This window comes from Pristis pectinata, chromosome 20 (genome assembly GCF_009764475.1).
Source record: "Pristis pectinata isolate sPriPec2 chromosome 20, sPriPec2.1.pri, whole genome shotgun sequence".
Taxonomy (NCBI): domain Eukaryota; kingdom Metazoa; phylum Chordata; class Chondrichthyes; order Rhinopristiformes; family Pristidae; genus Pristis; species Pristis pectinata.
The window spans coordinates 12,078,667-12,104,655 of NC_067424.1; the positions used below are offsets into that span (position 1 = coordinate 12,078,667).

At 43.3% G+C, this 25,989-nt stretch overlaps 1 protein-coding gene across 1 annotated transcript in view; it reads left to right on the top strand.

Moving 5' to 3' along the window:
• Positions 1 to 25,989, top strand: part of LOC127580709 (major facilitator superfamily domain-containing protein 4A-like) — a 61,163-nt gene that overhangs the window by 26,775 nt on the left and 8,399 nt on the right. The window contains exons 4-6 of the mRNA XM_052034479.1: positions 6,703 to 6,862; positions 20,388 to 20,503; positions 24,651 to 24,824. Of these exons, the coding sequence (XP_051890439.1) occupies positions 6,703 to 6,862; positions 20,388 to 20,503; positions 24,651 to 24,824 (450 nt within the window). The remainder of the gene's footprint in view (positions 1 to 6,702; positions 6,863 to 20,387; positions 20,504 to 24,650; positions 24,825 to 25,989) is intronic.

Genomic DNA, 25,989 nt, shown 5'->3' on the forward strand with positions numbered 1-25,989 from the left:
CAAACAATTCTTGTCGCAATCCAAGCAGTGGGGTTGATTTTGACACAGGGCAGTTGACTAGAATATCACACCCATACTGGGTCCCCAGGTTTGGACAACTAGTCTCACTTAAAGCAGTGGGTGCTAACTGGGCAAGTCCACAGGAATGTGGAGTAGATGGGATCGGTTCCTGTCATGGGGAGAGAAAGGGAAAAAACAGGATGAAGCCAAAACAGGCTGGAGTGAACAGAGGGCTGGGGATCTGGTTTGTAGTAAACATAACTTGAAATCAATCAGCAAAGAGAAAGCCGGAAATAAATGGACAGTGAATCAACTGCAACTGAGAGTGAGGTACATAACTCCATGTTCCTGCATCTTTTGTTAACAGTTTAGCTATGACTTAATTTTCTTTTGTTTGTTCATATATTGTAGATATTGCTGTGAGGCCAGTATTTATTTCCCATCCTTAATTGTCCTTGATGATATCACTATTAGTCACATACATCGAAACACACAGTGAAAGTATCTTTGCGTGGAATGTTCTAGGGGCAGCCTGCAAGCGTTGCCACACTTCCGGTGCCAAAATAGCATGCCCACAGCTTCCTAACCCATACGTCTTTGGAATGTGGGAGGAAACCGGAGCACTCGAAGGAAACCCACGCAATCACGGGGAGAATGTACAAACTCCTTACAGACAGCGGCGAGAATTGAACCCAGGTCACTGGTGCTGTAATAGCATTACGAACTGAGGGTCATGCTGATTTATTACAGAGGGCATGTAAGAGTGAACCACTTTGCTGTCTCTGGCGTCAGGTATAGTCCAGGCTGGATAAGGAAAGCAGATTTCCCTTCCTAAGTGGAATTGGCAAACCATATGGAGATACAAAAGGCTGCAGGTGCTTGAAACCTGGAGCAACACACAAAGGCACTGAGGAACTCAGTGGGTCGGGCAGCATGACCTGAGATGTCGACTGTCCATTTCCCTCCATAGATGCTGCCTGACCCACTGAGTTCCTCCAGCTCCTTTGTGTGTTGCTCCTTGGTGAACCAGATGTTCTTTTTAATGCCAATCCACCAATGCTAGTTTTTGTTTAATTCCAGATTTATTAAATTCACTTAATTTACATTTACCAGTGCAGGGATGAGATGTAAAGTCACATCTACAGACCATGATAGCATCTTACTGGCAGTATGGTTCACACACTTGAGGGGCTGAATGGCCTAATCATGTCTAGAATCCTACAGGCCCTCCAGAGAAATAAATTGTGGTGAAAATCCTTTCACACTAGCACAGTAAGAAAGCTTGGAGTTTTTTTTGTAATCAAGTTGCTTCTCTTTATCAATTATCCAGAATGAAAATCAAAGGAGTGAATTGCATTTGTATAACACTTTTCGCCTTCTAAGGATGCCCCTAAGAATTTTATATTTCAAGTGTAGTCACCGTTGGGAGATAAGTTGTCGAACTGCACTGGTAGAACACAGCTAAAAATTGCAAATGTCACCTTACGAGGTAACCTATTCCTGACGTCGAATTAGACAATCAGGCAGCGCAGAAGCAGGCGATTCTATCAGGCAAGTCTGTTCCACTTTCAGAGATATTGAATTAGTTTCACTATCCCTACAGCTTTCTCCTTGAAAGTTACTGAAGAATCTGCTTCCAGTTTTCTTTGGACAGAGTACTTCTGATCAAAGAAGCTCCTTGTGTAAAAAAAAAACACACACACCAAAAATCTCCTCATCTCCCCTCTGGTTCTTTAGTCAATTATCTTAAATCTGTGTCCTTTGGTTACTGCCCTGAGCACCATTGTTAACATTTTCTCCCTTGATCCAGGCATGATGTTGTAATTACTCACAAATATCAGCAAAAAGGATCAAAGCATTCTTCGTATTTGTTTTAAGTTAAATATTTTAATCCTTTGAGTGCAGCCGGATAACAATAACTAAATGCTTGAAGTGAAGAACTGTCCCGAATAGTATTGTTCAAAAAAGGATTGTGTTGTTCCTGCATCATTTGCCAAGGTACACTGTAACCTCACAACTGAAACCAGTTTACTTCTTTCATCATTGGATGTTCACCCCTCATGCTTGCTGACCAACTTTGACTTCCTGTGAAGCAATGCCTTGATTTTGAAATTCCACCTCTGTTTTCAATTCCTCCAGACCCTGGCCCGTCCCTATCTCTGAAAATTCCAATCCCATAACTGTCCAATTCTGATCATCCCCAAATATAATCCCTCCATCACTGACAGCCATCAGCTGCTGTAGTCTGAATTTAGGGATTCACTCACTAAACCTCACCTCCCACCCCCCTCCTCCTTTTTAAGACACTCCTTTAAACCTCCCCTTTTGATCATTTGACTTCAGATCCCATCGAGAAACACCTTGGGGAAGATGTGCACTGTCAACTCTGTATGTATAAAAGCATCTAAGAAATAGTAGACAAAAAATCCTGCAGATGCTGGAATCTGGAGCAATACACAGAAAGTGCTGGAGGAACTCAGCAGGTCAGGCAGCATCCATGGAGGGAAATAAACAGTCGACGTTTTGGGCCGAGACCCTTCATCAGGACTGGAAAGGAAGAGGGCAGAAGCCAGAATAAGAAATAGTAGCATTAGGAGGATCATTCTTCAAGATCATGAATCTACCCCAGTGCCATTTTGTTGCACTATCCCAATAGTTCTCTTAATATCCAGAAACTTATAACCAAATAGAAGGTGGTGTTCTTATTGTTGCTGCCTCCCTGAAGGATACATGAAATGAATTTGCATTTCCTCCACAATCTTCCTTCCCTTTTTTTTTGCCTCTTTACTCAAGCATGGTAGGACTTCTTTCATTGGAACAGCTGATAATGAAAGCAAAACATTGGATGCTTGAGATGCACTGTGGAAACATATGAGACAGGTGATCTCTCATCAAAATTGGGAAAAGGTGGAGATGCAAGTTTCAAGCAAATACAGAGGCAGAGAAGGGGGTGGGGATGGGTGGGGGAGGTGGTGTTGCTTCTGAGAGGGTGGGGGAAATGAAAGGGAGAATCTGAAATTGTGGAGGAGGAGTGACTGAAAAGAGATGATGGTGTGAGATAAAAAGGCAAAAGTAATTAAAGAAACAAAGGGGGAGGTCCGTCTGGAGGAGCTGTGGTCATAAAGTCAGAAATGTTCAAAGGAAAGAACATCTGAAATTAAAACAGAAAACACTGGAAAAACTCAGCAGATCAGGCAGCATCTGCAGAAAAGGAAACAGGATCAACACTTAGGTTGGTGACTTTTCATCAGAACTGGCTAAGTGAGAAAATGAGCATGTTTTAAGTGAGCATGTTTCAGGGGCGGGGTGGGGAGGGTGGCAAGAACAGAGAGAATGTGTGTGATGGGGTGAAGATTGTCCAGGCTGCACAAATGGTGTTGGTGTTGTCGAAGTGTGAGTGATGAGTGCTTGTTAATGAAAACTTAACTGTCTGGAAGACAGTAAATAGAGGGAGATGAATGAAGCCAGTAGAGAGGAGGAAAGAACAAGGCCAGAACTGTGAAGTGCAGAACACAAGAGTTTCTTGAATCTGGAAATAAAAGAGGATGCTGGAAATACTTAGCAGTACAGAGAGAACAGCTGAGTTAATGTTAGAACTGCTCTGACACAAAAGGGCTTGTTATCTAAAATTAGAATGATGGATACATACAGCACAGAAACAGGCCCTTTGGCCCACTGTGTCCGTGCCGACCATCATGTACCTATCTATACTAATGCCTTTAACCGGTACTTGGTCCATAGCCTACTACACCTTGGTGATGGAAATTGTTGAATTCAATATTGAATCCCAACAGCTGCAATGTGTCTAATAGAAGATCTGTTCCTTGAGCTTTATTGGGACAGTGTAGGAGGCCAAAGACAAAAAGCTGAGAGTGGGATAGAGAAGTAAAGTAACAGGCAACTGAAAGCTCCGGCTCAAGCCTTGCAGTCTGAACATAGATGTTCTGCAAAGCGGTCACCGACTCTGCATTTGCTTTCTATTTTATAAAGGAGACCATATTGTGAACACTGAACATAATACACTAAATTGGAAGAAGTGCAAGTAGATTACTGCTGTATCGGGATGCACTGTTTGGGTTCCTGGTTGTGAAAGGGCCATGAGAAAGGAATGGTTGGTAGAAACCATTTGGGTCATGTGCCTAAGTGAGTCCTTTCAAAGAGAACTCCTGCTTAATTCCAAACCTCTCTAATCCTGTATAGTATTGGTTTATTATTGTCACCTGTACAGAGGTACAGTGGAAAAACTTGTCTTGCATACCGATCGTACAGGTCAATTCATTACACTGTGCAGTTACATTGGGTTGCTACAGAGTGCATTGATGTAGTACAGGTAAAAACAATAACAGTACAGAGTAAAATGTCACAGCTACAGAGAGAGTGCAGTGCAATAAGAGTCCATCTCATCACATAAGGGAACTGTTCACTAGTCTTATCACAGTGGGGTAGAAGCTGTCCTTGTGTCTGGTGGTACGTGCCCTCAGGCTCCTGTATCTTCTACCCGATGGAAGAGGAGAGAAGAGAGAATGACCCGGGTGGGTGGGGGTCTTTGATTATGCTGTCTGCTTCACCAAGGCAGCGAGAGGTAAAGACAGAGTCCAAGGAGGGGAGACTGGTTTCTGTGATGCGCTGGGCTGTGTCCACAACTCTCTGCAGTTTTTTGCAGTTCTGGGCAGAGCAGTTGCCATACCAAGCTGTGATGCATCCAGATAAGATGCTTTCCTATGGTGCATCGATAAAAGTCATAGAGTCATACAGCATAGAAACAGGCCCTTTGGCCCAACTGGCCCATGCTGAACAAGATTCCCATCTAGGCCAGAAAGTTCCTTAATTTTGGGTATGCATCCATCTTCACTTCAATTTCCAATCTCTTGCCAGTGATTTTAAAACTATGGTCTCTGGTTATTGGATATCCACAGGAGAGAATTCTTCTTGTGTAATCCCTCAAAACCTCTCATCCTCCTGAAAGCCCCTCTGTCTCCTTGAGGAGAACCCTTTTTCAGCCACCCTATAACTGAAGACCTTCATTTCTGCTGTTCCAACATCGGGGTCATCATCAACCCCAGTCGGTATCTGAGTGGCTCTTCCTGTTGTAGCTTGCTACTTTGATCTTCAGTCGGATCTAATTCCTCTCGCTCAGAGCAGCTCACAAAAATACTTGCAAAGTGAATTTAGCAAGTTATTTCAAACCAGCCAGCAAAGATGCTTAAAGGAAATTGGTACAGGGACTGAGTATTCCTGCTTCAGTACGAGTCCTGTGGCCTTAACACAAATCGAAGATTGACGGTTTAAGTCTGTAAGGAGTAAAGAAGGGAGGAATAGAATGAAATCAATGTGCTACAGTGCCACTGTAGAGCAGCTAATGGCATGGTTACATGATTGTGTGCACAGAGTGATGGGTGTGTGAAGAGGAATAGATAGAAAGGGAACAAGAAATGATGGGGACAGAGAGTTTCAACACGTAACTGCCTGCGCTCCCCAGGACCGGGTATTGTCTACATTTGGTAGCCCTGATTCCTTACATCCTCTTCTGCTTGTGCTAAACACTGTCTGTTGCATTTCACTTCATTTGGTTCCGTTGAAGTCAATGGCGAAGACCTTCAGGAGTGGATTACAATGCATACCCCTGCTTCAATGCATGTTTAGCATCAATAGCCAAGGATGAATCTCTACCCCATCTGTGCCTGATTATTAATATTAATGACAGATAGCACATTAGTTGTCTGTTTGATCTCGTCCACAGGCATAGATCCAACACATAGAACGGCTGCTGACATCCAGCTCAATCGTCTGAATTTAGCAACGTACTCAGACGTTTCTGTTTTTTGCATTTAATGGCCACTGTCCTAAGGTTGGAACTGAGACACATGACTCTGCTGGAGGCCTTTACTCAGCATCAAAAGTCCATGTCGTGCCTACTCTTCGATCACTTGATTCTGACACAGGACGGCTGAATTGGAAGTTATCTGTCTGTCACTCTTTCATACAAAAGTTAGATACTTCCACACATTGATCCCTAGTTCTTGGGTTGGGGAGAGGCTGAAATGTTTGCTGCAGCCCTGGGTTACTGTGGTGCAGTAATGGCTGTAGTTATATTGATGCCTGTTGTTTGCTCGTCCAGTCACCTCAGCATTCCGAGTTTCTGGTCTCCACCACAAGGTGAGGTGTGGTGGAAGGATACATGAGAGCACTAGCAAAGGGACTTAATATCCAGATCAGGTCATGAGGAGCCCCCATTGTTACCACTCCTCCACTCCAAGTTACACTGCTGTGTACTGAAATATTGGACAATGTGCATGCACTCCTGAGTATAAGACCCACAGACCACTTACTGCAGTGACCTTTATAGCTGTACCCATGAGATACCTCTGCATGGTTTCCAGCAGCAGTTACAAGATGTGACCAGAAGTTGTGAGAATAGGTTAAAACCCTCATGTAGTTCAGATGGAAACCTGTTGGTCCATCCTGGCGATGTTAGTTCCTTGAAAGATCTATGCAATTCTTTGTCTCAGCTCCTCCAGGGAAAACCAAGTATGTATATTGTGTCTCCATCTGACAAGGTGAGGTTCAGACTGGGACATTAACACAATATCGCTACACAAGGTCTAATGCTCAGTTCAGACAAGGTAGTTCATGTCTTGTTCACTGGATGAGTTAATTCTGTTATTTCTTTCTTCAATCCATGATTTGTTTTTTGCTCTACAGTTGCCAGTGCCTGTGGCTGTATTTTTCCTGATGTGTAAACAGGGATTTGGGGGCTGCTGCAGTAAGAAAAATGCACCCCTGTTGCCAGCCGAGGAACTGCCCTCAGAGCTGCAGATGGACAGATTATCACCAAGGCAGGAGAAGACGCTACATACTAAAGGTGGGTAAGATGCAGCCATGAAGACGTTAAACGCTGTTAGCATTGAGTGCATAGGTATGTATCATCTCATGTGGACATGGGATTGTTGGGTCTCTGAGTCAGGAGGATGTCCCGCTACAGAGATGTGGCATGTAATTGAGAGTGACATTCTCACTCTAACATTGTCTTCTGGATGAGATGTTTCACCAAGTGCCCTTTCCTGACCTCTCAGGTGCAGGTGAAAGATTCTGTATCACATAGGAGACTTCTCACTTGTCTTGTAGCCAATCACTCAACCAACAGACCATCTGGTCTCCCAGTGCTCCTTTGCAGATGTTGCTGTGCATTAACTGGCTGGTGCATTTCCAGCAGTGACTACACTTCCAAAGTATGGGGGAAAAAAAACAAAGTGCTGGGAAAAACTCAACAGAACAGGCAATGTCTGTGGAAAGAGAAACACTTAACATGCCAGATCGAGGACCCTTCATCAGATCTCAAAGTACTAGCTTTGAGACATTCCATTATACTGCACAGTGCAAGTAAAAGCTTTTATTTGAGTGAGACACTGAGAAGTAAACTAGCTTAATTAGTCCCAAAGAAAGAATAGCACTAGAGAATTTGACTAGGTGCCACATTATCAAGTGGGCGATAACCAATAGACATTCTCACTTCGTATCCCTCCTAATTGACTTGGATGAAAGTAAGAACGGGAGATGTAAATGGGGAGGCAAATGCACTGCCATCTATCCTGCACCATCGCATTAAAACCTCTGTCGAACCCTGCCAACATCTCCTGTGTGTAGTTCCGCTTGCTGTCATTATGTGCAACGCTGCCTACAATTGGAACCCAAAAATGAGAACTCAAATACAACTCTTCTCATTTAGGTTGCTCAGCCTATGCCAATGAAAGCCGTGAACTAGTTATCTATGACACACTGATGGGATGGAATCGCATGTAGCATTTAGACACTTATTTTATTCAAACGTTTCATCTACTGGCCCATCACCACCCTAAATTATAACTCTCTATCATACTTTTTTTTTAACATAAAGGTCACCCTATAGTCCAAGAATTTTCTACAATGCAGTAGTGTTGAAAATTAACTGTTCCCAAGTCACCGAATCTCTCTCAAATCTTTTTCCCCACCCATCGCCCCAACACCTCATCCTTTTTGATATATCTGAAAGCACGAAGATGGATTTTTTACAGTCAGCACCGTTCCCTCTTTGCTCAACGCTTACAGAGCACATGAAGTGTCTGCCAGCAGGCTATTCAGCCATGACGGCCACTGACAGCAAGCTCAGTACTGCCCTTGTTCTACATGCTAGAAACTGAGTCAGGAACGTGCACGTGCGCAGGAACCAAGTTAAGGACTGTGCTAGTCCCACCGCCCCCACCTTCACTGCTCCCTAACACCTCCCACCACCACTAATCTACATTAACACTTCTGCTGCAGTTTTATTGTTGCATCAAGTAAGAACTGGTGAGGCTGGAGCTGGATAGTATTTGTTCTCTGGTGGACCAGGAAGGGGGAATGAGGCTGATAATCTTGAAACTTGTTTGCAAAATACCTCCAGCATATTTTGTCAATAGCTTTCGAATGTCTGCTGTGTTTGAGTAGCAGTGTTGTTACAGGCGGTATATGACATGGGGTTTGCAACTAGGACTTGGAGTCATGAGTTGCCCAAGTTGTCAATGGTTAGCCTGTGTTACCCAACAAGCAGAGCAGAGGTTCATTAATGTTGGAATCAAAGCACAGAGCAACTTATTTTTGTTCTTGTATCTGTGTCTGAACTTGGGAATATTGTGTCTGACAAGGTGAGATCAGAGAAGCTCACCAATATCAGCTGTATCAACAGGGTTGCACTCTTGACTAAGTTCAGGTTCCATTTCCTCTTTGTCCAAAAGATGTTAGGCTCATGCAGCAGTGTAGCGACAAAGGAGTGGTACACTGTTGAAGGTGCTGTTCTTCAAGTGAGACATTAAAATGAGACCATGTTTGCTGTTTCAGCTGAATGTAAAATATCCCATGACAGCAGTTCAAAGAAGGGAAGTTATGCTCTAAATCCTTGCCGAGATCCATACATCAGTCAACATTTCCAAAGCAGATTATCTGGTCACCAAATGCTTTTGACAGCTTGGGGTGTGTGTGAATTATCTGCGTCATTTTCTCCATTACAACAGTGATTGTACTTAAAAAGTAAAACAAATTGGGGTACTCTGAAAGGGATATTAAAAGGATTTTAGCATTTACTTTCACCTGTCTAGATGGACTGAGATCTTAGCTGTTCTTTCTGGATGTCTAGAGTCTGAGCCTGTGGTGGTAGCTCCCTGTGGTCCACATTCCCGCCTCTAGGATAGGAAAACCTTGGATTAGTGCTGGAAACTCGCAATGATACTATCATTGTCCTCAAGCTAATAGTTTATTGATATGCTTAAATTCAGGACGGAGCAAGAAAAAGGGAAAGAAGGTTGATGTTATTTTTGAATATTGGAAACAGAGAGACTAAGCTAATAGATATAACAGGCCATAATAGTCCAGGACTAGAGGACACAGTCTTAGAATTAGAGGGTACCCATTTAGAACAGAAATGAGAAGAAATTTCTTTAGCCAGAGGGTTGTGGATACATGGAATTTGTTGCCGCATACAGCTGTGGAGGCCCGATCATTGGGGGTGTTTAAGGAGGAGATTGATAGGTATCTAATTAGTCAAGGTATCAAAGGATATGGGGAAAAGGCCGGGAACTGGGGCAAGATGGGAATAGTTTAGCTCATGGTGAGGTAGCGGAGCAGACTCGATGGGCTGAATGGTCTAATTCTCCTTTGTCTTGTGATCTTGTGATTTTACAATATGCCAGTGACTGCATTTCAAACAAGTACCTCTTTACAATGAAAGGGGCTATAGAAATGTAACTTTAACAAACAGGAAAGAGAAAAACAAGGTTCTGTAACAAGGTCATTTTGGTCGTGTAAGAGACTAAAGAGGTGCTATAACTGACCTGTGTAGGCCTGTAACTTTTAGATCCAACATTTAAACAATGGGCATTGCTGATTGCACCTAACAAGCTACATTACATCATGAAGTAAATATATCCTGTTAGGTTTGCCTGCCTCACACCTGTAATAATGTCAACACTATGATAGTAAAAATAAATGTCCTGATGCAGGGTTTTGACCTGATATGTCGACAGTTCCTTTCCTTCCACAGATGCTGCTTGACCTGATGAGTTCCTCCAGATTGTTTGTCGCTAACTATAAAAGTAATCTGGCCTAAATGGTAAATATTGCATTATGCAATATTTTGAATGTTAGTTGGTCACACTTTCTGCTCGAGTTCAGAAGGTTGTGGGTTGAAAATGTACTCCAGTGACCCGAACAGATAATTGGCTGCACCCTTCAGTGGAGTTTTGGCCCACACAGTAAACTGAAACTTTACCTGTCTGTAAGGGACATTTTCAGAAACCCAAGGACTGTATTTAACAAAGCTTAGATGGGAATCTTGGTCAGCATGGACCATTTGGGCCAAAGGGCCTGTTTCCGTACTGTATGACTCTGACTAACAAGAATATTGCCCTGGCCAACATTAGTGGCTTGATCAACCAAAAAACAAACTGCTGGAGGGACTCAATGGTTCAGGCAGATTCTGTGGGGGGAAAAGGACTGTTGATGTTTCAGGTCTAGTCCCTTCATCTATCCAGGTGAAGGGTCTCGATCCATAATATCGGCTGTCCATTTCCCTCTACAGATGCTGCCTGACCTGCTGAATTCCTCCAGCAGTTTGTTATTTGCTCCAGATTCCAGCATCTGCAGTCTCTTGTGTCTCCATTAATGCCTTGACAATCATTGAAATGGATTGGTTGATCATTGTTATTTTTGGAATCTTGCTGTGTGAGAAAGTGGCTGCCATGTTTCCTACACAGCAATATGCAAAGCTACCTCGCTGAATGTGAAGCTCTTTGGGGCATCCCAAAAACAGGAATATCAGAATGCATTCTTACCTTGTGATAACCAGTGCATGGGTATAGCTGGGATGACTTTCAATGAAATGCTGCTTGGATGAGAATCTGGTGGCAGTCAGTCTAAATAAGATTTCTTTATTAGTCACATGTACATTGAAACACACAGTGAAATGCATCTTTTGCGTAGAGTGTTCCAGGGACAGCCCGCAAAGTGTCGCCACACTTCCGGTGCCAACATAGCATGCCCACAACTTCCTAACCTGTACATCTTTGGAATGTGGGTGGAAACCGGAGCACCCGGCAGAAACCCACCCAGACACGGAGAACGTACAAAATCCTGACAGACAGTGGCCGGAATTGAACCTGGGTCACTGGCACTGTAAAACGTTACGCTAACCGCTACTCTACCCTAATACCTTGTGCTTACATTCACCTTTACCGTACCACCTTTACCATCCTGTGCATTGTTTTACTGGAACAAAATCAAACAAAGTAATTGACACCAAGACACGTGAGATATCTGGACATGTGATCAAGCCCTCGGTCAAAAAGCAGATCACAAGCCAGGATGTATCACTATCTTCAGGAGAGGAGGAAAGTATAGGAGAAGAGAGATATCAAGTGGAAAGGCTTGAGGTACAACGACACCTATTTACTGTAAACATTCCAACTGGAATGATGAGGTATTAGTGCCTCCTGGTTAACAAATATTTTGCAATAAATATACACAGAGCTATGAGAAAGCTCGTACCCCACACCCTTGGTTTATTTAGCCTACAGTGACATGAATGCCTGATCAGAAGGGGAGGAGGTGGATGAGGAATTAAGTGCATAGCCCATGCACACGCATGAAGGGCTGAAGGCTCATTCATCTATAATTGGGTAGCCAGGCCCTCAATGTCTTTGCAATGCAGATTTGAAATGTCATTGATTTCCATCGAACCATTCAAAACTGGTTTGTCCTAATCACAAAATATAAAATACAAACATGTCATCATCTTCTCATCCTAATCCTAGCCAGAGACACACCTGCCTTCACAGCTCAATTAAAAATGTCTTGCATTTTCTATTTGATCCATTATTATCTCATGATCTGTTCGACACATTGACATCTCCAAGCTGCCTGGACTTGTGGTATCCAATTTTTTTTTGTTTTTTGCTGAATACCATCTTTTGTTTCTCCACACTAATTTTATGTCATAATAGATTTTGTCCAGTAGCTACCCTTTCCTGACATTACAGCCCTCCCCCTGCCATGTGAACCTGACTAACAACACCCCGAGCCACTCTTCCCCATTTGAAAACCAGTGGTCAACAAGAGGTATCAGCAATATATCCAGGAAGCAAAAACCTGCATTTATATAGTATCTTTCATGACCTCGGGATTCCAATAAAGTACGTTGGAAGTGTGATCACTGTTGTAGTGTAAGGAAAATGGCAGCCAGTTTGTGTACAGAAAGCTCCCACGAACAGCAATATGACAACCACCAGATAACCTGTTCTAATAAGTTGGTTGAGGGATAAATATCATCCAGAATATTAGGAGGAACTCTGCTACAAAATAGCACCACAGAATATCCAGGCAGGGCCGAGGTCAGTCAATTCATCTGAAAAATGGAAGCTTTGACATGACACCATTTCTCAGTATGGGTTGGGTATCTTGGCCTAGGTTCTTCCCCGCTGAAACTTCTGGAGTAGGATTAGCCCACACGCTCCAATGCAGTCAGCCAGAGTTGGCAACCCCACTTGTATCCAATGAGATTCCCATGATATTGCTGATCTTGTCTTTCTCACTGGTAACACCCTCTTGTATTTTCTTGTATGAGTGAATTGTGCTGCTGCACTTGTCACATGCTTTGATACAACATGTCCCAGTTAAGACAAATTTGAAACAGCCAGAGGACATCAGCCTAAAGGTGCATGAGACATAAGTTGTTTTTCATTGAAGTAAATTTGGAACAGGTGCAGAAGCAGATAGAAACCAGGAGCATTTAGTGTGATTCTTCAGCTAGTTTCCCAAGACAGTTTGTTCTCTGCTCATTGGAGAAGAGTTGAAAACTTTATTAGAGGCAATGAAAATGGGAGTGCAGTGGCTAAGCCTCTGAGCTATTAGTATAGACACTGAGTTCAAATCCCACCTTGACGGTTGTGGAATGAAAATTCAGTTAATTGTCTGCGATTTAAGCAAAGTCTCATCATTGGTATTGATGACCACGGCACCACTGGTTAAAGCCGTCCATCTGATTTGCTGGTGTCATTCAGAGGAGGAAATCTACCATTCTTATTCCGTCAATTCCAGCTCCACCAATAGTTCTCCCTTGAAGTGGTCACTCTGTTCAGCAGCATTTTGGGAATGGGCAATAAGTAGAGCAATAATTAAAGGGCACTCGCCTCCTGAAAAATAAGTGAAGACACAGTAAGCAGACAGGTCACAAAGACTGAGCAATTTGGATTCTGGGACAGCTTCTTGCGGAGTTGTTTGGGTATATGATAATTTAGGAGTCAATTATTTGCTGCTTCCTTGGAGGTTTAGTGTTGCTATTGTATTCCCAGTGTGATTCCTTCAGGTAGTCAAATCTGTACTTGCAGCCATGTGAGTCACAGCTGATATGAGTCCTTCTTTTGGGCTGATATGAGTCCTGACTAGTTCTTACTTCTCAGATAGGAAAGACACCGGAGCTTCTTAGAGTCATAGAGCAATACAGCATGGATATAGGGCCTTCAGCCCAACGAGTCCCCACCCACCCAGCTAGTCCCTATTTTCTGCATTCGGCCCATATCCGTCCAAGCCCCGACCCTCTGTGTACCTATCCAAGTGCTTCTTTAATGATACTATTGTACCTGCCTCAACCACTTCCTCTGGCAGCTTGTTCCATATACTCACCACCTTCTCAGTGAAAAAGGTGTCCCTCAGGTCTCTTTTTTAAATCTTTCTCCTCTCATCCTCAACCTTTGTCCCCTAGTTTTGGACTCCCCTACCCTGGGGAAAAGACTGTTACTGTCCACCTTATCTATGCCTCTCATAATTTTAAACATTTCTATAAGGTTGCCCCTCATTCTCCTACGTTACAAGGAATAAAGACCTAGCCTGGCCAACCTCTCCCTATAAGTCAGGCTCTAGTCCTGGCAGCATCCTCACAAATCTTTTCTGCATCCTTTCCAGTTTAACCACATCTTTCCTATAACAGGGTGACCAAAACTGTACACAGTACTCGAAGTGCGGCCTCACCAACAACTTGTACAACTGCAACAAAATGTCTCGGCTCCTATACTCAATGCCCTGACTGATGAAGGCCAGCGTGCTAAATGCCTTTTTCACCACCCTGTCTATATGTGACGCCATTTTCAATGAACTCTGCACTTGTACTCCTAGGTCCCTCGGATCCATTACACTCCCTAGTGCCCTACCATTCATAGTATAAGTCATACACTGGTTTGACTTTCCAAAATGCACCACCTCACACTTATCTGTATTGAAATGCATTTGCTGCTCCTTGGCCCACTTTCCTAACTGATCAAGGTTCGCCTGTAATCTATGATAACCTTCATGATCAACAACGCTATTACAGCGTCAGCGACCCAGGTTCAATTCTGCTGCTGTCAGTAAGGAGTTTGTACGTTCTCCCCGTGTCTACGTGGGTTTCCTCCAACATTCTAAAGACCTACAGGTTAGGAGTTGTGGGCACGCTATGTTGGTGCCAGAAGTGTGCTACCCCCAGCATATTCTCAGTAATGCAAAAAGACACATTTCACTGTGTGCTTTGATGTACATGTGACTAATAAGTATCTTCTCTTACCTAATTTCATGTCATCCGCAAACTTACTGATCAAGCCTTGTGCATTCACATCCAAATCTTTTATATAAGTAATGAATTACAAGGGTCCAAACACCAACCCCTGTGGCACACCACTAGTCACCGGCCTCCATTCTGAGAAACAACCTTTGACCACCACCCTCTGCTTCCTATCTCCCAGCCAGTTTTGAATCCACCCAACTAGCTCTCCCTAGATTCCATGAGACCTGACCATCCGGACCAACTGACGATGTGGGACCTTGTCAAGGCCTTGCTAAAGTCCAAATAGACAATATCCACTGTCCTACCCTCATCTACCTTTTTGCTTACCTCTTCCAAAAACTCTAAAAAGGTTCGTCAAGTACGACTTTCCATGCAAAAAGCCATGCTGACTCCTCCTAATCAGATCTTGTCTATCCAAATGCTGGTAGATGCTGTGCCTCAGAATTCCCTCCGGTTATTTCCCCACTACTGACGTCAGGCTAACCAGCCTGTAGTTCCCTGGCTTGTCCTTGCTACCCTTCTTAAAAATGGAACGACATTAGCCACCTTCCAGTCTTCAGGAACTTTAACAGCTCAGGCAAGTTCCTTGCATAATATTGACAAGAAACAGGAGCTGGACCTTTGAGCCCTGTCTGCCATTCAGTAAGATGACCAACCTCATCTTGGTCTCAGCTCCACTATCTTGCCTGTTCCCCAAAACCCTAAACATCTATTTTTCTCAACCAAAAGCAAACTAGTTTGTGACGTTATTCTCTGTGGGAGCCTGCTGTGCATGAATTGGGTGTGGTGACAACACCTTGGATAAACTTTGTTGGCCGTTAGCATTTTGGGGAATTCTGAGGACATGTAAGCTTGGTTGTCATGGTTGTTGACAAAGTGATAGTGTTTGCCCTTCAGATGTACTGCATGCAAATGGAACGATACAAGTGCAAATCTATTTTTCTTGTTTATAACAGCAAAATCTATAATTACAGCACTGGGAGTTAGCAATCACATGTAGTTAATATAAAATGTCAACGCATTTTACTGAAACCCTGCTAATAATAGTAAAAGACATCGCTGCCTTGCACTTAATAATCCTGCTCTAACCGATTAGAATCTTGTATGGTTTATTTGGCCAATGTCCTTTTGAGCATAACAGAGTGGTGATAATGTGCAGCCTGCTACCACAAGGTACGGTCAAGTGAGTAACCTAGATGGATAAGATATCTTTATTAGTCACATGTACATCGAAACACATGAAAGGCATCTTTTGCGTAGAGTGTTCTGGGGGCAGCCCGCAAGTGTTGCCACTCTTCCGGCGCCAACGTAGCATGCCCACAACTTCCTAACCTGTATGTCTTTGGAATGTGGGAGGAAACCCACGCAGACATGGGGAGAACATACAAACTCCTTGCAGACAGTGGCCGGAATTGAACCCAGGTCACCGGTGCTGTAGTAGTGTTATGCCAACCACTACAATACCATGCTTGCAGGATTGAAAGGAGTTGGATAACTACATGAGAGAGGAAGAAGTGGAACGATAACAACTTGTTAATGCATGAAAGACATTCTATAAAAACAAGAATCCAAAGCATTTTAGAAGAACATAAGAAAAAGGAGTAGGTCATATGGCCCCCTTCAGCTAGCTCCACCTTCACTAAGATGATGGTTAATCTGATTTCTTTTTCCCCACAACTCCATTTTCATGCCAGTTCCCCATAATCTTTGACTCCTCCCTAGGGATGAAAAATCAATCTGCCTCAGGCTTGAATATGGTTTGTGATTCATTCTCACAGCCTTCCAGGCTGGGGAATTCCAAACGTTCAAATTCATCTAAGAGAAGAACTTCCATGTCTTCGGGTTAAGTGTTTGACCTCTTTTCTGAAAACATGCTCCCACTTGGTAGAATCATGGGAACGAACAACCTCATTCCATGCCAACCATGTTGTCTATCTATATTAATCCCATTTCCCATGTTAGGCCTGTATTGGCATTGGTTTATTATTGTCACTTGTACTGAGGTACAGTGAAAAACTTGTCTTGCATACCGATCGTACAGGTCAATTCATTACACAGTGTAGTCACATTGGGTTAGTACGGAGTGCATTGATGTAGTACAGGTAAAAACAATAACAGTACAGAGTAAAGTGTCGCAGCTACAGAGAAAGTGCAGTGCAATAAGGTGCAAGGTCACAACAAGGTAGATCATGAGGTCATAGTCCATCTCATCTCTGTGCCTTTCCCATCCAAGTGCCTGTCCAAATGCCTTTTAAACATCTGCTCTGGCAGCTCATTCCAGATATTCACCACCTTCTGTGTGGAAAAACTTACCTCTCACCTTAAACCTGTGCCCTCTAATTCTAGACTCCCTTGCCCTGGAAAAAAAAATCTGACTATAAAATTATGAGGGGCATAGTCAGATAAACCTCTGTAAGGTCACCCCTCAGCCTTCTATGTTCCAGTAAGAATAGACCCAGCCTACCCAATCTCTCCTTATAATTACGGCCTTCCATTCTAGGCAGCATCCTAGTGAAACTCTTCTGCAGTCTCTCTACTGCTACCATATATTTCATACAGTGTGCCGACCAGAACGGTACACAGTAAGTATGGTCTAACCAACTGCAGCATGGCATCACAGTTCTTAAACTCAATGCCCTGGCCAATGAAGACAAGCACACCAAATAGCTTTATCACTGCCCTATTCACCCATGTCAGGAGTTATGGACTTGCACCCCAAGGTCTCTCTGTACATCAACACTTCAAAGGTCCCGGCCACAATTTGACCTCCCAAGGTGTATTACCTCACATTAAATTCCATCTGCCACTGCTCCACCCAACTTTACAGTTGATCTATGCCCTGTTGTATCCTTAGGCAACCCTTGCTGCCTATGGCCAATGTTTGTGTTGTCTGCAAACTTGCCCATCATACCACCTGCATTCTCATCCAAGTCATTTTTATATATAACAAACAACAAGGGTCCCAGCACTGATCCCCATAGTAGGCCTCTTATTATGGATTTCCAGTCAGAGAAACACCCATCCACCGCTGCCCTCTGCCTCCTATCACCAAGCCAATTTTGAATCCAGTTTGCCAACACTCCTCGATCTTCTGGACCAGCCTACCATGTGGGACCTTGTCAAAAGCCTTACTAAAGTCCATGTTCCATGTCTATCAGTCTGCCTTCCCCTGCCTTTGAACTTCCTTCCCCAGTTCTAGATTCCCCACTAAAGGAAATATCCCATCTACCTTGTCAAGCCCCCTCTGATTTCCTCTAAACTCCCGTGAGTATATGTCCAACCTGCTCAACCTTTCCCCTTCATCCCAGTAACCTAATGAACCTCCTCTGAATTTCCTCCACTGCATGCACGTTATTCTTACCAAAGGGGAGAACCTCACGTTTCTCCACATTGGACTACAATTACCAAATCTTTGCCTTCTCACTCAACCTATTTGAGTACCTTTGTAAATTCTTTGTGTCCTCTTCACAGTATGAATTCCCACCTGTCTCTGTAGGCACATTTGCTGATAATACAGTACTCTCAGTCCTTTCATCTATGTCATGATGTAGATAATTAAACACTGATCAGCACTCCACTTATAGCTTGCAAATTTTAAAACAACGTATTAATCCCAATATACAATTTGTGTAAACCAATCCTTCATCTCTGCTAATAGATCACCCCTCATGCCATAAACTCACCTTGTCCAGTTACCTTTTATGTGGCACATTACTGAACACCACTACACCCTCTAAATTCACCTTGTACACCCTGCTCATTGTATCCTTGAATAATTCTAATAGAGGGGGGTGGGACAGTGGTGCAGCTGTAGAACCACTGCCCTACAGTTCCAGCCGTCACTGGTTTATGTTCTCCCTGTGACCACATGGGTCTTCCCTGGGGGCTCTGGTTTGCTCCCACGTTCCAAAGATGTGCAGGTTGGTAGGACAATTGGCAATTGTCCCTAATGTAAAGGTGAGTGGTAGAATCTGGCAAGAGTTGATGAGAACATGGGGAGAAATAAAATGGGATTAATATAGAATTAGTGTCAAAATGGGATTAATGTAGGATCATCATACTTGATGGTTGGCAGCAACTCTGTGAGCCAAAGGGTTTGTTTACTTGCTGCATGGCTCTATGACTAAATTTGTCAACATGATTTCTTTCATAAAACCATGGCTGTGCTTGAAGATTTGCTCAATATCCTGCCTTAATACAGGATTCTAGTATCTTCCCAATGATGATATGGAGCTAACTGGCTTAAAATTCTCTAACTTCCATTTCCCTCCGTTCTTGAAAAGGGGTATTGCATTTGCAGTTTTCCAATCCACTGGAATTTTTCTAAAAGTTAAGGAATTCTGGAGGATCAAAAGTAATGTATCTACTAACTCTGCAGCCACTTCGTTGAAAATCTCAGGATGTAGGTCATCAGGTCCAAATGACTTATCAGCCTTTAGTGCCATTAATTTTCCTGGTACTTTTCCTCTAGAGAACTTATTCTAAATTCCTCCCTCCCTGTTGTTCCTGGATTTTCTCCAATTATTGGGCTCCTTTTACTAACTTCTACCATGAACATAGATACAAAATATTTGTAAAAGTTCGCTTCCATCTCCTTGCTTCCCATTTTTAATTCCCAAATTTCATTCTCCAAAGAATCAATGTTTACCTATGTAATAGGGTCATAGGAAGAGATAGCACAGAAACAGGCCCTTTGGCCCACCGATTCCGCGTCAACCATCAACCACCCATTCACACTAATCCTACATTAATCCTTTTTTTAAATTCTCCACACTTTCCCATCAACTCCCAGCAGATCCTTCCACTCACCTACACACTCGGGGCAGCTTACAGTGACTAATTAACTGACAAACCCATACATCTTTGGGATGTGGGAGGAAAACCACGCAATCACAGGGAGAATATGCAAACTCCACACAGACAGCACCCGGGGTCAGTGTTGAACCCTGGTCTCTGGTGCTGTGAGGCAGCACCTGTACTAGCTGTGCCACTGAGCTCTTCTTTACACGCTTGGAGAAGCGCTTACAGCCTGTTTTTTGTTTACTGCTTTAATGATGTCTCACAACATCATTACAAAGGAACATTTGACATGGAATCATATATGGAGATCTCAAGTTAACATAAAACTTGGTCAAATAGAGAGGTTTTAAGAAGCACCTCAGAGGAGAGAAACAGAGTTTTATGGAGGGAATTTTAAGTCTGAGCAGCTGAAGGAACAGTAAAAATCTGCCTTGGGCAGGAGTTCAGAATTCGAGGAGTGCAGGAAGCCTGAACTGGAAAATACAGAGACAGGGAGGGGTGTAGCCATGAAGGAGTCTGGATATAAAGATGAGAATTTTTTAAATTCTCGTTCATAACTCCCATTGCTAAATAAACCCATGCAAAATACTCAGTGGTACAAAGTTTGCAGGTTTCACAGGTGTACCAGGAAGAATCATTACACATTATTGGTAGGGTTTGGAAACAAAATGAGATTTTCATCTTGTCGTCAAGTCAGCTGGTAACAGTTCTCAGGGCTACAATTCTAGTCTTTTCAAGTACTAGATTTGCATTGAAGAGAGGCGTGACTGGAGGGGGAGCAGCGATCACAGTTCGGAACAGGGTTTTAGCTTGAGCTAGGATATGCATAACAGAGTTTACTTGAGCTCAGATTTATTTTGATGGGAAGGATAAGAAGGTAGCCAGGGGAGCCTTGGGATAGGCCCATTAGTATAAATGTGTGTTTGGTGTAATTCTGGATACCATCTCCCTGAATCAACTCAGATGTTCATTCTTTTTCAATTTGCAGAGCCCGACAGTCTGTCTAGTTGCCTCAAAACTTTGTATCTTCAACAAGCTCCTTGTACTTTTGTTGTTGTCCACATTGTAGGCGCCATCGTACTTTTTATGACAGATGGGATTTTGGTAAGTAGACTTGAAAACTGAAGGGAACCCATACCCGCCCCTCAGAAATTGTCCTATAGCTGAATTTTGTCACTAAAAATGAGAAGGAATGTGACTCGTCCACGCCGCTCAAGATGCGTAGGCTAATCTCATTTTCCTGCATTTGGCCCATATCCCTCTATTCCCTTCCTATCCATGTACCTGTCCAAATGCTTTTTAAATGTTGTGATTGTACCTGCCTCTACTACCTGCTCTGACAGTTTGTTCCATATCCCCACCACACCATATTCCCCAAATGGAAAAACTTGCCCCTCAGATCTCCTTTAAATATTTCCCTTCTAACCTTAAACCTATGTCCTTAAGTTTAAGACACCCTGCCCTAGGAAAAAGATTCTGGCTGTCTATCCTAACTATGCTGCTCATAATTTTATAAACCACCATAAAGTCATCCCTCAGTCTCCTGCACTCTAGTGAGATCTCTCCTATATCCTCAATAAACCTTAAACCATAGAACCATAGAAAAGCTACAGCACAGAAAACAGGCCATTCGGCCCTTCTAGTCTGTGCCAAAACATTATTCGGCTAGTCCCATTTACCTGCCCCCAGCCCATACCCCTCCAGACCTCTCTCGTCCATGTATCTATCTAATTTATTCTTAAAAGTTAAGAGCGAGCCCGCATTTACCACATCAGATGGCAGCCCATTCCACACTCCCACCACTCTTTGAGTGAAGAAGTTCCCTCTAATGTTCCCCCTAAACCTTTCCCCTTTCACCCTAAAGCCACGTCCTCTCGTATTTATCTCTCCTAATCTACGTGGAAAGAGCCTACTTGCATTAACCCTGTCTATGCCCCTCATCATTTTATAAACCTCTATCATATCTCCCCTCATTCTTCTCCGCTCCAAGGAATAAAGTCCTAACATGCTCAATCTTTCCTTATAACTCAACTCCTGAAGACCCGGCAACATTCTTGTAAATTTCCTCTGCACTCTTTCAATCTTACTGACATCCTTCCTGTAGTTCGGCGACCAGAACTGCATACAATATTCTACATTTGGTCTCACCAATGACTTATACAACCTCACCAAAACATTCCAACTCCTATACTCAATACTTTGATTTATAAATGCCAGGATGCCAAAAGCCTTTTTTTTACAACCCTGTCTACCTGTGACTCTACTTTCAAGGAATTATGTATCTGAACTCCCAGATCCCTTTGTTCCTCTGCACTCGTCAGTGCCCTACCATTTACTGTGTATATCCTCCCTTGATTTGTCCTTTCAAAATGCAACACCTCACACTTGTCTGCATTAAATTCCACTCACTTGATAACAATTTCCTTATGGCTTATCCAATCTCTCCTTGTAACTAAAACTCTCCATTCCAGGCAACATCTTGGTGAATCTCTTCTGCACTTTTTCTAGTGCTACCACATCCTTTCTGTAGTGTGGTGATCAGAACTGCACACAGTATTCCAAGTGTGGCCTAACCACACTTGGGATATTGATGTCCCATTTCTATAATCAATACCCCTGCCTATTAAGGCAAGGAAATTAAACACCTTCATCACCACCTTATCTATCTGTCTCTCCATTTTCAGGGAGCTATGAACTTGCACCCCAAGATCCCTCTGTACATCAACACTTCTAAAGTCCCTGCCATACACCTCCCCTAGCTCTCCATCATCCCCATCTTCCCTCTGGTGAATACTGACACAAAGTATTCATTCGGGACATATCCCTTGGCTCCACAAAAAGATTTCCCTTTTGGTCACCGGAGGACCTATTCTTTCCCCAGCTACCCTCTTGCTTCTAATATATTTATAAAATGTTTCAGAATTCTCTTGATTTCTATTGGCGAGGGCCATTTCATGTCTCCTTTTCTTTCCCTCCTAACTTCTTTCTTAAGATCTCTCCTATTTCCTCAATAAACCTCAAAGCACTCACTTGATAACAATTTCCTAACTTTGACGTACACTTGCTTCTTTTTCCTGATCAAACCCTCAATTTCCTTTGTCAACCAATGTTCCCTAGTCTTACCCTCTTTGCTTCTGACTCTCACAGGGACATGCTGACTCTGAACTCTTACTATTTTGCTTTTAAATGCCTCCCACTTATCAAATGTTGCTTTACTCTCCAGCAGCTGCTCCCAATCTACTTTCCTCAAGTCCTGTCTTGTACTATTGAAGTCATCCCTCATCCAATTTAAGACCTTAACTCTAGGTCCAACATTATCCTTTTCCATGAATATAAATCTTACCAAATTGTGGTCACCATTCGCAAAGAGTTCCTCTACAGACACTTCCACCGTTTGACCAATCTCATTCCCTGAAATATGGCCAACTGCCATTCCCTTCTGAGTAGGACTCAATATAATGCTTTAAACCCCCATCCTGTATGCATTTGACAAATTCCACCCCATCTAACCCCTTACACTAAGGCAATCCCAGTCAATATTGGGAAAGGTAAGATCACTCACAACTACAGCCTACAGCTTATACATTCCTACTGCTATCTGTCTACTGCAGAAAACTGGACAGAAAGCCTTATCGTATCCTCAACAGCCCAGACTTTCTCTGTGCCAGGCTGTCTGGAAAACCCTTTGGTTCATCTCTTGACTTCCCAGACTTTTTCACCGTCTACAAGACACAAGTCAGGAGTGTGATGGAACATTCCCCACCTGTCTGGATGAGTGCAGCTCCAAAAACAGCCAAGAAGCTCAGCACCATCCAGACATAGATGCCAAACCCCATCTATCACCGTAATGACATGTTCCTTCCACCACTAGTCACCAGGGGCAGCAGTGTGTACCAGATACACAATGCACTCCAGTTACCTGCCTGGGCTACTCTGACATCACTTCCCAAATCAGTAACCTCTACCACCACAAAGGACAAGGGCATCCAATGCATGGAACACCACCACTTCACAGTCCAAGTCTCCTAACATTCTGGTTATTGGAAAAATATCACCAGTCAGTCATACATGTACATCACAAAAATAGGCCCTTCAGCCCAACTTGTCCATGCCTGCCATGATGCTATGCTAATTCCATTTGCCTTCATTAGGCCTGTATCCCTCTACTCCTTTCTTATCTATGAACTTGTCCAAATGCCTCTTGAATGTTGTAATTGTATCTGCCTCTGGAAATTCCTCTGGCAGGTCATTCCATATAACCACCACCCTCTGTGTGGAAAAAGTTGCCCCTCAGATCTCCAGTCACTGGGTCAAAATCCTGGATCTTCCTCCCCAGAAACACTGTAGGAGCACCTTCACCAGAAGGATTACAGCCGTTCAAGAAGATTGCTCACCTCCCCCTTCTTAAGGCCAATTAGCAATGGGCAACAATTGCTGGCCATGCCAGCAGTTCCCACAACCCAAAATATGAAATATTTAAAAAAAACTGTCCCAACACTTTGTATCAGATGACGTTTCAGTTTGCAAGATAGCTTCCGAGTTCTTTTATTGAAGCTCTCCTCCAGTAACATGGCTGAACTGACGGTGTAAGCAGGAGAATGGGAATTGCCCAGACATGTTGGTTCAAGTTGTGTATCTTTCTACTAGCCTTCCAATGTATGAGTAAATTAATTTCCATCATAAACATGGCATTAACACCAGTTGAGGTGTGGCTTTAACTGCAGCTAGAATATAACTTTATTCTGTTACAGTCAGTAGGATACATCAGCCACTCAACTTCTAACAACTAGCGCTGTAAGCACTAGGCCCTGATATTTATAGAGAGCAAGTTGGGTGTGGGCTGTGGGCAAGATTCACTGAAAGTCTCTGTATCTTGGTCATTTGGGGGAGGTTCTGAGCCAAGGGTTTCATCCACAGGGAAGGGACACTCACATCATAGGTGGGAGGTCTATTTTCAGGGGTGACTCCCTGATGGCAAAGAGGGCCCCAATTATAGGGGCTTTAAAATGGTAAACAGCATGGTGATCGGTGGAAAGGGGGGTTGAAGCATGTATTAAATGGGGTGGGTTGTCTGGACTGGGTGGAAGAGTGCTTATGTAATCTGGGCTGATGTTGGGGTGGGGAAGGGCAGGATGGCTAATCCAATTGGAACTTTGACCTCTCTCTCTTTAAAGGCTTTTTGATATTGTAAAGAAATAAAAGTGGGAAGATTTGTGTTTACATACCTTTTGTTGTGTTTCATCTCTGACAGGGTGAGTACTCTGGATTTGTGTACACTTATGCTGTTGAGAAACCGCTCTACATTGAGCCTCGGGTAGCAGGTTACCTCAGCAGCCTCTTCTGGGCCTCCATTACTTTGGGAAGGTTGGCCTCCATTCCCGTGTCTTGGAAGTTACGACCTGCAACCATGGTGTTTATAAACCTGGTGAGTATTTGTATCACAGCTTGGTTCATCCTGATATTTTTCTTAACTTTTCTTTTCCATTGTGAGGGCTGTGCTGGATTCAGGCCTTCAAGACCAAGTGTATGTTCCCTCACTAAGAGAGGATCATCGCAGGGCCCGGCACTGCCCTGATTGGCTGGCTCAGGGCAGACTAATGACTTAACCTCTGGGTTCTGACCAGGGCCCTTCAATAGGCTGTAGCTCAAGCACTCCTGGTTATTGGGTCAAGGGTTCAAGAGCCATGTCAGAGACTGGAGAAAAAGAAATGGCTTGTGCAATAGGCTAATGTAGGTAAATGGGACTAGTACAGATCAGCTCAATGGTTATCATGGATATGGTGGGCCAAAGGGCCTGTTTCTGTGCTGTATGACTCTATGATAGAACTGAAGCGGTGCTGTGCTATCTGTTAGAAGCAATTGGGGTGATCACAGGAATTTAAAATTAACTTGGGACTTGTTTAAGGCTAGCTTAGGGGCACAGCAGTTAGTACCGCTGCCTCACAGCTCCAGGGTCCCAGGGTTGATGTGGACTTCCAGTGTCTTCTGTGTGAAGTTTGCATATTCTCTCCGTGACTGCTAGGGTTTCTTCAGGGTGCTCTGTGTCCCAATGATGTCCTGGTAGGTTAATTAGCTATTGAAAATTGTCCCTTAGCATAGATTAATGGCAAAATAAAAGATCAAAGGGAAGTTGATGGGCATGTGGGAAAGAGAATAAGTTGCAAGGATACAGGGATATAAGGAGAATGGGACTAATAGGATTTACTTCCTGGGGAACTGGTATGGACGATGGGATGAATGGCCACTTTCAGTGTTCATAATTACAAGATATGCTAAACACCTATGTTACACATACATGTATATCCATAAGATATAGGAGCAGGAGTAGTATACTGAGCCTCTGGAGCTTGCTCAGCCATCCAGTAAAATCATGGCTGATCTTCAACCTCAACAGGACTTGATCTGTCCTCTTTCAGTATACTTTGTTCCCTCTAATATCCAGAAATCTATCAATCTCTGGAATCCCATCAATGACTGAAAGATCTCAGCCCTTTTGCATAGAGAATCACCCTCTACATAAAGAATGTTCAGTCCCACAATGTTCAATCCCAGATGACCTGAGATATTTTGAGACTGTGACCCATTTTTCT